The 14421-nt window shown below is 42.1% G+C and overlaps 3 protein-coding genes across 4 annotated transcripts in view; 2 read left to right on the forward strand and 1 right to left on the reverse strand.

The window, feature by feature from the left end:
* Positions 1 to 1229: 1229 nt before the first annotated feature.
* LOC6576807 (trifunctional enzyme subunit alpha, mitochondrial) lies at positions 1230 to 4386 on the forward strand. Its single transcript, XM_002002757.4, has 5 exons — positions 1230 to 1463; positions 1730 to 2484; positions 2546 to 2686; positions 2755 to 3524; positions 3588 to 4386. The coding sequence occupies exons 1-5, from the start codon at positions 1391 to 1393 to the stop codon at positions 4222 to 4224; spliced, it is 2376 nt and encodes a 791-aa protein (XP_002002793.1). The 5' UTR covers positions 1230 to 1390; the 3' UTR covers positions 4225 to 4386.
* Positions 4384 to 11087, reverse strand: LOC6576808 (probable serine/threonine-protein kinase DDB_G0272282). 2 transcript variants are annotated; one of them, XM_002002758.4, is made up of 4 exons: positions 10765 to 11087; positions 7942 to 8300; positions 6812 to 6864; positions 4384 to 6741 (listed from the first exon to the last, which is right to left on the reverse strand). In XM_002002758.4, the coding sequence occupies exons 2-4, from the start codon at positions 8247 to 8249 to the stop codon at positions 5714 to 5716; spliced, it is 1389 nt and encodes a 462-aa protein (XP_002002794.3). In that variant the 5' UTR covers positions 8250 to 8300; positions 10765 to 11087; the 3' UTR covers positions 4384 to 5713. The 2 variants fall into 2 exon arrangements, with proteins under 2 accessions (XP_002002794.3, XP_032585141.1); XM_032729250.2 differs by lacking the exon at positions 10765 to 11087 and adding an exon at positions 8991 to 9326.
* A 2281-nt stretch (positions 11088 to 13368) lies between these two features.
* The window catches only part of LOC6576809 (junctophilin-1), a 32466-nt gene continuing 31413 nt past the window's right edge, over positions 13369 to 14421 (forward strand). The window contains exon 1 of the mRNA XM_015165382.3: positions 13369 to 13601. The gene's annotated coding sequence lies outside the window, so the exon portion shown is untranslated. The remainder of the gene's footprint in view (positions 13602 to 14421) is intronic.

Genomic DNA, 14421 nt, shown 5'->3' on the forward strand with positions numbered 1-14421 from the left:
AAACAGTATTAAATAAAGTTTAAATATCGAATATCAAAAAATCACAATCTAATACGGAATAATCTCTCTTTTTAGCAAGAAAACCTTCTTTTTCGCTCTGGGCAGCTACCTCTTTGTTCCTTTGTTTTCTCGGCGATTTCCACGCTGACCCACCCCGTGACACAATTTGAGGGATACGCATGACACTCGGCCGCATCGCTTGGGTCAGCGCTGTGCGCATGCGTCCAGGACTCATTCAACCGCGCATTAAGCGCGCCTCATTTGCGCCGAGGCGTTTGTTCTCTTTGTGGCGTGTCCTTTTGAAGTGGGCACGTTAAATAGTTTTGGATGAACATTTCGGCACATTGTTGTGGGTTTTTATTGTCGCAACAGTTGACGTTGAATGCGCACAGCTTTTGCCACGTATCATAAATTAAATAGTTAATCGTTTTTTTGCATTCCTGCAGCTGGATCGGCCGAGTGTTTTCTGATGGACAGGATGTGTCAAAAACCACAGCCGAGAAGTCACACTTGAGTATTTGACACACAAAAATCAACCAAAATGATGCTGGCCTCAACGACCCTGCAAGAGCAGCGGGCTGATCATGACGAACATATATCAATTAGTTAAAGTTCAATGAATATAGTGTGGATATGGAATATAATATGGAAATATAGAAAATAAATACGCATATGTGAGCGGTTGTATTAGACGTATTTAACTGAATCAAGGCGAGTATAAAGCTAATTTTGCACTAGATTTTATAAATTAATAACCAAATAATCAATTATTAAGTTTTAAAGCATTCAATTGAATAGCAAAAATTGTTTTATTTTCAATTGCAAAATTTTAGTAATTATAATTGCAGTTTTACTCATTTGCAATGGAATTTGAAAGACGGTTACATTTGTTTAGTTTAATGGCGCCATCTACCGCTAAGTTAAAACACACAGCTATATTCCATCAGCTATGAAGCATTTCAGTACAATTATTTCACTATATCAAACTAGCAACATTTAAGACATTAGTCAACTTGTAAAACCAAGGACTTTGTCTGCCTCTCGATAAATACGAATACAATTTTTAAACTACTATATATACATGATTGCATAGTTTCCTGCTCTCTAATTACATTGGCCAAGCTGCTGCAGCCAAATGCATTTCTAAAGCGCCATCTAGTTGTCATTTTTACCAATCTTGTATTATCTACGAAATGTGGCGGCTGGTCAATTTCCGTCATCGATAGTTTCGCTTACGTTGTCGGTGCTTGCAGTGTGCAACAAGTCGGCAGAAGTTTTTTATACAATTTTTTTAGTTAATTTAATTTTCAAGTTAAAAGTGCATACGAATACTATTTATAATAACTCGTAACATTTACAACGAACTGTGCATAGGCAAATCAGTGTAAACATGTCGTCCCGAATTCTGTGTGCAATTGGTCAAATAGCCCGACAACAATTGCTGCACCATAAATGCTCCAGAGGTATTTTAACAATGATAACTTTAACTAATAATAGCTCCATATCGAACGATAAATGCAGATAGAAAACAATATGTGGTACATATTTATATGTTAAAGATAAAGAACTGCATTTATAGCCTTTTTAATAGCTGAGATATTAGCAATCTGAAAATTGGACTTTGAACTTTGTACTATTGCCGTTAGAGATAGAGATAGCGAAAATGCTGGACCTGTGTATGAAATATGATTTTGTGATAGCTGTGTTAACATTAATTATTCACTCCCAGTGTACCCGGCATCAGTGCAGTTACATCGTCGCCTAATGTCCACAAATCCAGCCCCGAAGATCGCGCCGGCTGCCGCCCCCGCTGCTACCGCCTCCAATAAGCATCTGCACACGAAGGTCGTGAATGGAGTGCTCGTTATTAGGTTCGACTCGCCCGATGCCAAGGTCAACTCTCTGGGCAGCGAGGTGAGCGATGAGTTTGAGCGTGTGATTAAAGAGCTGGAGACGAATCCCTCGGTCAACTCGGCTGTGCTCATCTCGGGCAAGCCGGGCTGCTTTATAGCCGGCGCCGATATCGGCATGCTGGAGGCGTGCCAGACGGCCGAGGAGGCAACTCTCATCTCGCACGGCGCCCAGCTGATGTTTGAGCGCCTGGAGCGCAGTCGCAAGCCCGTTGTGGCCGCCATCAGCGGCGTCTGCCTAGGCGGAGGACTGGAGCTGGCGCTTGCCTGCCACTATCGCATTGCAACCAAGGATAACAAGACGAAACTGGGTCTGCCGGAGGTCATGTTGGGTCTGCTGCCCGGCGGCGGCGGCACTGTGCGCCTGCCCAAGCTAACATCCGTGCCCACGGCACTGGATCTGGAGCTGACGGGCAAACAGGTGCGTGCCGATCGCGCCAAACGCTTGGGCATTGTTGACTTGCTCGTCGATCCCATTGGCCCCGGACTGCAGCCCGCCGAACAGAATACCATGGATTACCTGGAAAAGACGGCCATTCAAGTGGCCAACGACTTGGCCAGCGGCAAACTGCGCGTAAGATTGTTAAGATAAGATAAGATACAAGATAAAAGGCTTATTCTGGTTGTCCCCTCAGGTCAATCGCGAGAAATCTGGCTTGGTCAACAAGCTGCAAGCACTCGTCATGGACACAGATTTTGTGAAGAACAAAATCTTTGATACCGCGCGCAAGCAGGTGATGAAGGCTTCTGGAGGACTCTATCCTGCTCCCCTGAAAGTAAGCTGACTGCAAATTTGCTCGCCCCTTGCATAGATTCTCATGCTTTGCTCTGCTCTCCTCTGTAGATTCTGGATGTGATTCGCACTGGCGTCGATAAGGGCACCGATGCTGGCTACGAGGCGGAGCGCAAGGGCTTTGGCGAACTCTCGGCCACACCCGAATCGAAGGGTCTGATCGCTCTCTTCCGCGGCCAGACCGAGTGCAAGAAAAATCGCTTCGGCAAGCCTCAGCGCGCCGTCAAGACTGTGGGTGTGCTGGGCGCTGGTCTCATGGGTGCCGGCATCGTACAGGTCTCCGTGGACAAGGGCTACAATGTGGTGATGAAAGACGCGACCGATGCGGGTCTGGCACGCGGCATCGGGCAGGTGCAGAAGGGCCTGGAAACGGCTGTTAAGCGCAAGCGCATCACGGCTCTGGAACGCGACCAGACGCTGGCGCATCTGCTGCCCACACTTAACTACAACGACTTCAAGACTGCCGACATTGTGATCGAGGCTGTGTTTGAGGACATCAAAATCAAGCATCGTGTGATCAAGGAGCTGGAGGCCGTGGTGCCGGAGCACTGCGTCATTGCCACCAACACCAGCGCCATTCCCATAACAAAGATAGCTGCGGGCAGCTCACGACCCGATAAAGTGGTCGGCATGCATTATTTCTCGCCCGTGGACAAGATGCAGCTGCTGGAGATCATTACACATCCAGGCACCTCCAAGGACACCGTTGCTCAAGCTGTTGCCGTCGGTCTCAAGCAGGGCAAGGTTGTGATCACCGTGGGAGACGGACCCGGCTTCTATACCACGCGCATTTTGGCCACCATGTTGTCCGAAGCCATAAGGTGAGAGTCCAGGAATCTTTCCTCTACTTATCAACCAGATATGTTAATCTTCTATATACCTAGACTGCTGCAAGAGGGCGTGGACGCCAAGGAATTGGATCAGTTAACTAAGAAGTTCGGCTTCCCTGTGGGCGCTGCCACATTGGCCGATGAGGTTGGCATTGATGTGGGCTCCCACATTGCCGTTGATTTGGCCAAATCATTCGGTGAGCGCTTCAGTGGCGGCAACTTGGAAGTCATGCAGGATCTGGTCTTGGCAGGATTCTTGGGCCGCAAATCCGGCAAAGGCATTTTCCTGTACGATGGCCAGAGCAAGGGCAGCCGTCCAGTGAACACTGAAGCCCTGGAGATTGTGAAGCAGAAGTACTCGCTAGTGTCCAAGGGCGCCAATACTCCCGAGGATTTGACATTGCGCATGGTCTCGCGTTTCGTCAACGAAGCTGTGCTCTGCCTGGAAGAGAAGATCCTCGACAGCCCATTGGAAGGCGATGTGGGCGCTGTCTTCGGACTGGGCTTCCCACCATTTACAGGCGGTCCCTTCCGCTGGGTGGATCAGTACGGCGCCGGCAAGCTAGCCAGCAAAATGCAGTCCTACGCCGAGCTCTACGGTGCTCCCTTCAAGCCAGCCCAAACACTGATCGACATGGCCAAGGATCCATCCAAGAAATTCTATCCCAAGACTAACGCAGCGAAGTTGTAAGCGACGACAACCCTAAAAACGATATTTAGCTTTAAAGTGAATTATGAATTATATAGCGTTATTTCGAATGCATTTCTCATAATGAAATTTATGCAGCAGTTGCCAGCTGCCGCCCCATGTTGATGTTCTGAAGCTTTATAATAAAACAATTATATCATGTAATATTTTCATACATTGATTTATTTCTTTGACACGAGTTGAGGAATCTCTCGCCTTAGCCTAAACAGCAACGAATTTGTACATCAATTCTATATAGCTTACCCTAAATACGCACTATAACAAGACATCCATTTCTATATACAGAGCGGCTTATCCTATTCAATATTTCCTAGATAAACACAACAATTAGCGCTGCCACAGCCTAGAGCTGCCACAACTAAGTTCATTAATATCTACAACTAGCACATTGAGCACACGACACTTGGACACCGAACAGCGAACGGCTGAAGAGCTGCGATGCTGACTAGGGATAGACTGTTGTTCAATTTCACAGAGATTTAATCAGACAATAGGATAAACCATTCTAATTTGAAGTCAGAACATTTTGTAAAACAAATTGAATATTGAAGTGAGGCTTACAAAAATTGAATTTTAAATGAAAGCAATTCCAGAAAAAATAATCGATAAATAATCGAATAATTAATGGAGTTGCAAGGCTTCTGCGTTTTTAAAGTCAAAAAAAAAAAAATTTAATTGAATTTCAATAAAAATTTACGTCATATATCCCAATGAATTACTACGAATGGTTGTTGAATTTGACATATAAATGAGAAAATAAAAAAGGATATATATTCTATTTTTTAAATCTAATTTTCAAAAAAAAAAAGTTGCAAATTTAAATTATGAAAAAATTTATAGAGAGACATTGATATTCCGTTTTTTTTCAGCTATAACTTCAAAGGCCTATAAAAAAAAAAAAAATAATTGAAATTAAAAAAGACTAAATGCTAAATTGTAGATTAAAAAATAACCTTTCCGGTGAGGTATATATCAATATTTGACATACTAACAAAAATTATAAATAAACCGGAAAAAAAGTTGAAAAATAAAAAACCGAATATCAGTATCACTCACTGTATAAAACAATTTACAATAATTTTAAAATTTAGCTAAGTGAAATCATTGACTCAAAAACTAATTATATTTTGAATGAAACAAAAAGTTGTCTAATAAAAAATATTGCAATATTTGAATTGAAGGATAAAATTAAAAAATAATTTGAAATAATTCGAATTGCCTGTTGCACAATACGTATTTGTATAAGAAATGCATTTTATAAGACTCTTGTGCTCTGTCAATCTGAGTAATTTCTAATGTATCTGAACTTGCCTCTTATTTGCACTGAATTACAATCATAAACTGTTTTTGGTATTTGCTTTCATCTGCCAATTATCTAACAACTCCTCCCATCTTCAGCTTCTCAGCTCTCAGCATCAATTAGTTCAAGATTATCTAACTAAACATCTAATAATTATATAGATTAAAGTGCTTATATCTTAAACTTGTATTCCCGACCCGAATTGCGGCGCTGGTATCGCCCCGCTGTGCTGTTGCCAGCTGAGCCAGCACCACCCCCGCCGCCACCACCACCAGCACCACCGGCAGCAGCAGAGTTGCCGCTGCCACTGCCATTAGGAACAGCACCGTTCAAATGCTCCTGTGATGGATAGCGCTCCACAACCTCGTCGATTAGTTCTAGTATGCCAATTTTTAATTTGCGTCGCTGCTGCGGCGTCAGTGCCGCAATGTCCGGCAGAATGCTGCGGAAGAACTCCATGTCCGTGTGCTCCGTTGCGCTGAGTCCGCCAAAGTAGGCGACGCCACTGCCCGCTGCATCGCACTCGGTCTTGATGCGCTTGGCGCTGCTGGGCTCGAAGTGCGCCGCCTGCTGTTGCTGCTGGTGTTGCATGTGATGATGGTGGAGCACATGGTTGTGGGCGTGCTGCAGTTGATGGTGCAACGGTGTGGAGGATGCATCGTTGTATATCAGATCCTGCCCAGACTCCGCCAGCTGCACGTCGGGTATGAAGTTCTGTAGGCTATTCGCGCTCGCCGTCTCGCTATGCGCCGGCGAGCTGGGAGCGGCCAACACATTGGAGCCTGGAGTGGGTGCAGCACGCTGCAGGCCCAGCGTTGCGGCTATGGCTGGATCAAATGCATCGATCGTCTCCTCATCGTCGTTCTCCGACAGTGACTGCTTCAGCTCTAGTGATCCATTGAGAGCAATATTGTTATTATTATTGTTATTGTTGTTGTTGTTGTTGCAGTACAAATGCTCCTGCTGATGCTGATGCTGCTGCTGCTGCAGGTGCAAGTGCTGCTGCGAGAACTGATAGAGACTAGCCAAGCTCGAATTGCCATCCAACGAGTTACGCGTCGACTTGAGGAAGGGCAGCAGGAAGGCCATATGCTCGGTCAGATAATAGGGTTTGTGCTGTGGCTCCGAGCCGCTCTGCTGTTTGATATAGCGCGAGAGGCAGGCACGCAGATTCCTCCATCGTTCCTTGCAGTGTATCACTGAGGTGGGGGTGAGATAAATATGCACTTATAGAATCTGATATAATGGGTATGTTAATGACAAACATACCACTCTCGCATGTCTCTTTTGATATCAGCGCCCAGGCCTTCTCCTGGTTGTCTCTGCAAAGTCAAGAGTTGTTGAAACCATTAGATATGTCATATAATATTCATAAGTAGGGGAAATAAGAGAAGGTAGAAGGTAGCAGTATTAATAGTGTATACAAATCTATTGTATCTATTGAAATTTTCATTTTCAATTAAAGTACTATCATCATCACTCTACTCCAATAACTTCTGTTTCTACTCCAACTTATCGTTACAGGTATCAGACCAGGATTTCATGAAGCAGATAACTTGGCATACAAAAATAGACAAGTAAGAATAAACATTATCCTATATTTTTCTTAGACTATTCTATTTGCTATTTGACTCTTCAGCATTAGCAGATTTTATAGCTCTACTATGATGGATTCTTCCTATCTTGTACTTTGACAACTTTACTTCCATTGAATCGAATATATTCCATCTAGTCGACATCTTTTATGACTCTAATAGTTACATGTCTTCGACTCACGCTCTCATTTATAAATCTGCACATCTTGGATTGGACTTATCAGTATCGCCACGGCTCATCAAGTAAGTACACCTATTGACTAACTATGCAACAATTAGACATTAATCGGGACACGAGTCACGCTCTTGGCTAGCTTTCATCTTATACGATTGTTCGTTATAACAATACACTATAATCGTTGTGCAAATATCCATTAAAATCATCTCAATTTAGCGCTATAATTTCACGAATCACGCACCCATTTCTAAGATATTCTTCTTAATCTTGATCATCACCAACTAAATAAGAATTATTCATCATCTTTGACTGGTACTAACTAATACATTAACTTAATTTACAGACTTATTCAATTACTCTAAATTGGAATGACGGACTCATTCGCCCATTGCAAAAAAAATTTAAAGACTACCTGCCATTTCTTAATGAATCATCCCAGCTAAATTTACAGATTCACTTACTATTAACTGATGAATCGTCTCACGCTGTCATCTCTGTCTACATATAATTTGCTACCAAATTTACTTCTCGCTCGACTTTACATCATTAACATGTCTTTAGCCAAGTTAATCAATTTGCTGACTCCAATATCAATTAATCGCCTCACGCTCCCATCGCTCACTCACCTGTTGCGATACTCCGGCACTTTCTTGTCGTACAGACAGCGATGCGTGCGCACCAAATTAACGAATCGTATGTTGAAATCCTCGTCCGCTTGCATGACACGATTTGTTGATCCTATGGCTGCTGATGTTGCAGTCGGGCTGTTGCTGTTGTACAAAGTTGCCGTTGCTGTTGCCGATGTTGCACGCTCGCTGTCCCCCTGTCGATTGTTGTTATCGTTGTTGTTGTTGCTGCTGCTGTTGTAGTTGTTGTTGTTGTTACTAGTATTGCTGCTGGTGCTGGTGTTGTTGCTGGGCGTTGAGGTGGTCATATTCGTTCCACTCGTTGTTGTTGTTGTTGCTGTCTTGTTTATTGTTGCAGTCTGTTAATTACAGAATGTGCAATCAGTTTGCTGTTTAATGTTGCAATGCGCTCGCTGCTGCTGCCGCTGCTGTTGCTGCATGCTGATAACAACAGCAACTGCAACTGTTGTTGTTGTTGTTCCTAACAGTCAGAACAAGAGAAACTTTTACTCAATGCGATTGGGTGCTCTGTTTCAAAGTGCTTTTGGCTTGCATATGTATGTGTTGGTGTTGCTGCTGTCTCAGCAACAACAACAACAGCAGCAGCAGCAGACGTCAGAGAGCTTTTTGCAATTGGTGTTTTGTTGCTGTTGTTGTTGCTGTTGCTGTCGTCATAGCTCTGTGTATTTTGTGAAACCTAATAAAACACTGGACGCTGTTGTTGCTGTCGCTGTTGTGTTTTTCAAAGCAGTTTCGTGACATTTGTGGTCGACGACGACGACAACAACATGAGCAACATTGTTTGCTTTTCGCATTATTATAGCCACAATAACAACAACAACAACAGCCATAAAGGAAATAACAAGAATAACAGGCAATTCGGCTGTACACACTGTTTTATTTATTTTTTATTATTGTAACAAATTTTTGCCATTCTTTGCGCCATACAAAAAACAGACACACACACACATGCATCTATTTACGCTGTTTTGATAACAGCTCAGTCGGCTTTTGAGTTAATATATTCACAGCAATTCCGATTCACTCACCAAATGATTCGTTTAATGCTTCGACTGCCTGCCACCCCCTCCCTCTTCCAGTGACTGTTATTGCAACTGCTTGTTGCGACTACCTGTTTTGATTCTAATCAACCCACTCAGCTCTGCACCGCCGCCTCACGCTCTTCCACACTCTTTATGCTGCTCTCTCTCTCTCTCTCGCTCTCTCGCTCTGTCTTCATAAATCCCGTTCACTCTCACACTCTGCCTGTCTGTCTGTCGGTCTCTCTAGCTCTCCGTTGCGGCTGTCGCTAAAATCTTTAACAAATTTTCCCGCCACTTTCAGCACCTTGCGCTAAGCCCACCAGTTTCGCACACAAACAACGTGCGCACAGTGGTCTGAGAGCATGAAATGTGTTGTCGAAAAGTAAATATGCATAATAATTAAATATGCCAAAAACTAAACTAACTACAAACTTAATTAGCTGGCTATGCATATGCTCCTCGAGCATAGTTGTTTCTATTATCATCTATGTATGTCTATACATACAAATTTTAATCGCCGCTAATTAAATTACTTTGAATTTGCACAAGTTTGTTCTGCAATAAATATGCACGATATTTGGCCCACTGTGGCACAGTTGTTATGTTGTTTTTGTCGTCATCATTATTATCAACATTGCCAACTTCATTATCATCTGCTACGCTGCGCGCGTGTTTCTGTTCTGGCTGTTGTTGTTATCGTTGCTATTGCTATTGTTGTTGTTGTTGTTGCTGTTGACGTTGCTTTTGTTATTGCCATTGCTGCTTCTGCTGCTGTCGCTGTCGCTGTCGCTGTCGTATGTTCTGTATTATTCGTCATTTGTTTTTGTTGTTTTCGTTAGTTTTGTTTGTTCGCCTTTAACAGTTGCCAGCGTCGCTGACGCAGCAGCAGCAGCAGCCGCAGCAGAGACAGAGCAGCAGCAGCCACTTTGTTGTTGTAGTTTCTGCTGCTGCTGCTGCTTGCTGAATTTTCGTTGTTGTTGTTGTTGTTGTTGTACCGCCTGCGCAACGGTTATTATTGTAGCGGTGCTTGTGGTTGTTGTTATAGTATGACAAGTAGAAGAGAGGGCAGACAATAAACTAGCTGGCAATATTAATTGTGATTTGTCTATTAACATAAAATACGTACGTTGTTAGTTGTGTACACACATTTGTGAAGACAAATAACTGTATTTATGTATGTATGTATATACGTACGTAGTCGAATGTTTATTGTGTGTATTGTTCATACGTCTCTGACTATATATATGTACATATAGACATATTTGTATAGCAACACAGCAACAACAACAGCAGCAGCACACAAAAAGTACAGCAACGTGCAAAACAAGAAAAACACAAAAAACAACGACAACAACAGAATATTTCTAAAGCTAACAAAACACACACAAAACTTGCAGAAATACCCGGCAGCCCCTGCCACAAACCGCTGGCCCCTCTGCCCATGACAGCAGCAGCAGCAACAGCAGCAGCAGCGAAGGCAAAGGCAATAACTTTGTTAGATAGAACAACAACAGCAGCAGCACCGACAACAACAACAACAACAGGCATAGCATCAGCAGCAGCAGCAGCAACAAAAGGCACAAACACACACACACACACATACACAATACACTGGCACACAAACAGTTACACTATGGCATATAGAATTTTTCTTGTTGGTGAATTGTTGTTGCTTATCTAGCCAAGGCATGGTTGTTGTTGTTGTTGTTGTTATTGCTCGGGTGGTTTTTATATTATTGTTTCGAAAACATTTACGTTTCGAACATGTTGTTTATTTTACCTGTACTGTGCAATATGCGTCCGGGCCGGGCTGTTTTGAAAAACCGTTTGCCCAAATACTAAATTCAAATCGCGCTTATTCTTTAATCCAGTTCCGCCGCGCACACAAAACGGCGCCAAAAAGTGTCTGCTACGATGGCGACGATAGCAGCGCTGATGACTGCAGCAGAGACTGCGTGTGCGACTGCGACTGCGACTGTAACAACAACAGCGACGGACGACTGACGTAACGTACAAAAAGTTGCAATTTTAATTTCGTTTTCAGTTGTCGTATGTTTCACGTTTCAAGCGACGAAAGCGACTAAACAAACTCAGATACTCGGTATCTATCAGCTACAGTAGAACACAACAGAGCAACAACAAAAACAACAGCAACAGCAGCAGCAGCAGAAGCAGTCGAAGCAGCAGCAGCAGGCAAGCAGCGGCAACGATGTACAGTGGTACACAGTTAGCAGAACATGATAAAAAATTACATATACAAATATTATTATATATTATAATATTGATCAATATTATTTATATTCACTAATATATCGTTATTTATAGTATGTACATACTCTTTTTGTATTCCATATAAACTATAATATTACATTATCAATATTATTATATGTTATTACTTATAAATGTTTATAAATGTGTATAACTCAATACGCAGAAGCATAAATTCAGTATTCATTTTTTAGTATATGTAAGGAGCTTCCTGAAATTTTAATAATAATGTATTATCCAAAACATATTCAAATTTATGAATTCAATAGTTATATGAAAAGGTTAATCAGTTCTTTGCCACACATTGTACCACTGTGCGACGACAACAGCAAACAGAGAATAACGCACAAAACGCTGCTCTCTTTCTCTCTCGCACACAGAGCAGAGCAACACATACACTCACACACACGAGCGGACAACAGCTGGCAACAACAAAAGTACAACTTTTTATTGTTGCTGTTGCTAGCGAACAACAAATAATACAAACAATACACACATACAGACCTCAGCATACTCACACACACACACATACACTCAGAGGCAGAGACAAAACAGCAGCAGCAGCAACAGAGCAACGGCAACTGCGCGCTACAAAATGCAAAGAGACAGAGACACAAAGCAGAAACGACGAAGCAAACGACGACAGAAACAACAAAAATGTGCTTCACTGTGGTCTCGGTTCCCGCTAAACATAATTGAATTGCGTTAACAGCATATTAGTGAATATATCAATATTATGGGTAACTAATATGAATAACCAAAGGTGTGGTATATTAATTTTAATATAGGTATTACGTATATAGATATTTTATTAAGTATTTCAAAATATGTACTTATTTTAATTTGTTATTAAGAATTCTTTATATAGCTTAGGCCAAAATACTATTACTAAAATACTACATGAGTCAGATCTCATATTTATTTAGTTATATATAGTATGTTTACTCTGTTTCGCTTGCAGTTTACCGTTACTCATTGCCTTAGTGATCGCTTTCTTTTCGATTTACTGTTACCTGAATGCAAGCAATAACAGTGCTGATTCGTATTCCTGTTGTCAACAGCCCTGCACCAATGTAAATCTTCCCCTGCGAAATGTAGATGTATATATACATTTGTATATGTGTGTGTGCGCCTGTTTTCGTATTTGCATGTATAAGTGTACATCCACCGTAAATGAGGTTCTAACTCTCAGCGAACATTTGAAACAGCCACAGCGCAGCAACAGCTCTCAAAATAAACAAAATTAAAAGCAAAAAAAAAAAAAAAACCCAAAATGTTCTAGTGTCATTGTTGTTGTTGTGAAAAGCTTTTGCTGTTATGTTAGCGGACTTCAGTTGTGTTATCATTGTTGCTGTGTTACGAATCGTATGAGCTTGCGCAGAAAGCTCTTTTCATCAACAATAATTGTTTACATTGTGCTGTAGGATGCAGTTGAGCTTTTTCAAAGCTTTCACGAAACAGGGGGCGCTTTAAGATTAGAAATTGTTTACATTTTAAAAAATACCAAGCATATTGTTAAGGTAAACAATAGCAAAACATTCATATAAATTCTAAAAAACATTATTATAAAATTATACATTCAGAATTTTTTGGTTCTCATTTATCGGGTTTAATTCATTCTTATCGTTTTGATATCACTTCAATTAACACTTCATATTACTTTAATTGTTTTTGTGGTCTTTGGGAATAAAGCTTTTTTAAAAGCTCACCTGAGCTTATCATTCCAACAAATTGCTGTTCGCCCCTTAATGATTTGTTTACAACTTGGCTGGCTTGCAATTTACCGCAAGCATACGCTTCAGCTTTGCCCAGCTACCCCACCCCGTAGAAAGACTACACGCCACGCACACACACTCGTTCACATTCCAAACATTTACCGTGCCATTGAAAGCTTATCTGCTGATGCGTGCGCGCAAAAATTCAATAAAAAGGAGGCTCGTTTCTGTTTTGGCCTACATGCATAGACACAGGCACGAGCTGAGACGAGCCGAACCAACGAGTCGAGCCGAAGCAAGGCGAGCCGAAACTTGGTCAGCAGTGGAAGCTTCAAGTGCAATCCTATTTCGACGCCGCTTTAAAGCTGAACAACATTCGTGTCGTGCCTTCAGTTGGCAAAGGACAGTCGAGAGTAGCGCAAGTCCTTGCGGGCGCCTCAAAGCACACAACGCATTTTCTTGTTGCTGTGTCAGTTACGCGCTGTGTGTGCTTGGCTCAGTGTGTGTGCGCGAGTATGTCAGCATGTGCGTGTACGTGTGTGTGTGCATCTAAATATTCGTCATGAATTATTAACAGCGCTGAACTGAAAAATTTGTAATAGAGCCCAGCCAGCGGGATACCAAAACCAAGAACGTAAGCAAAAACGAAAAAAAAAAATGAAACGAAAAGATAACTGTAAATTTAGATAGCATATTAAGACTTTTTATGCCGTTCCGATGCAGCTTCAGTCAAATGCAATTCTAAAGCGCATTTAGCGCTTTTGCCCACACTCTCTCATTCTTGCTCTACCTCTCTCTGTCCGTTTCCTTGCGCTCTCTGATTTCTTTCGCTCTCTCTGTCTTTCTCCCACTCGGCTGCTGCTGCTGCTGCTCTCTTGCAGTGTAGAGTTTCGATTTCGTTAGAAAATCGAAGCAAGCTGTTGGGGGCATCGTTGCTGCGGCTACCTGTAGATGCCACACACACGCGCACATATTAAATGCATGAGTGTGTGCTTAGAAGTACGTGTGTGTGGGTGAGTGTGTGTGTGTGTGTAGCTATGTGACAGTGGCCAGGCGAGTCCTTGAACAGGGTTTTATTGTAAAAACATCATTGTGACGCCCTCGAGAGCGCTGCACACCTCCAGCTCTCGTTTCCGACTGTAATTAATCTATAATTCAAGGTCCAATAAGTCCGTCACGAAGGTTAAACATGACAAACTGCTTCTCTGTCTTTCTGTGCTTAATTCTGTTTAGTTCACGGACCGGAAATTTAGATAGACAAGTGCTAGAATTGTATATATGTATGTTGTTTTCCATTCTGTTTTCTTAATTGACATTACGTTAGGATTTATAACAGCTCCGTTGAGGCTCGACGGATCAAAAAAGTTTAGAGCTGGGTATTGTAATTGTAGAAGTATTTTTGTATATAATATATAAATCCTAATGTGTATTTATTTGAGTTTATTTTATACCAA

This window comes from Drosophila mojavensis, unplaced genomic scaffold (genome assembly GCF_018153725.1).
Source record: "Drosophila mojavensis isolate 15081-1352.22 unplaced genomic scaffold, ASM1815372v1 contig_36, whole genome shotgun sequence".
Taxonomy (NCBI): Eukaryota; Metazoa; Arthropoda; class Insecta; order Diptera; family Drosophilidae; genus Drosophila; species Drosophila mojavensis.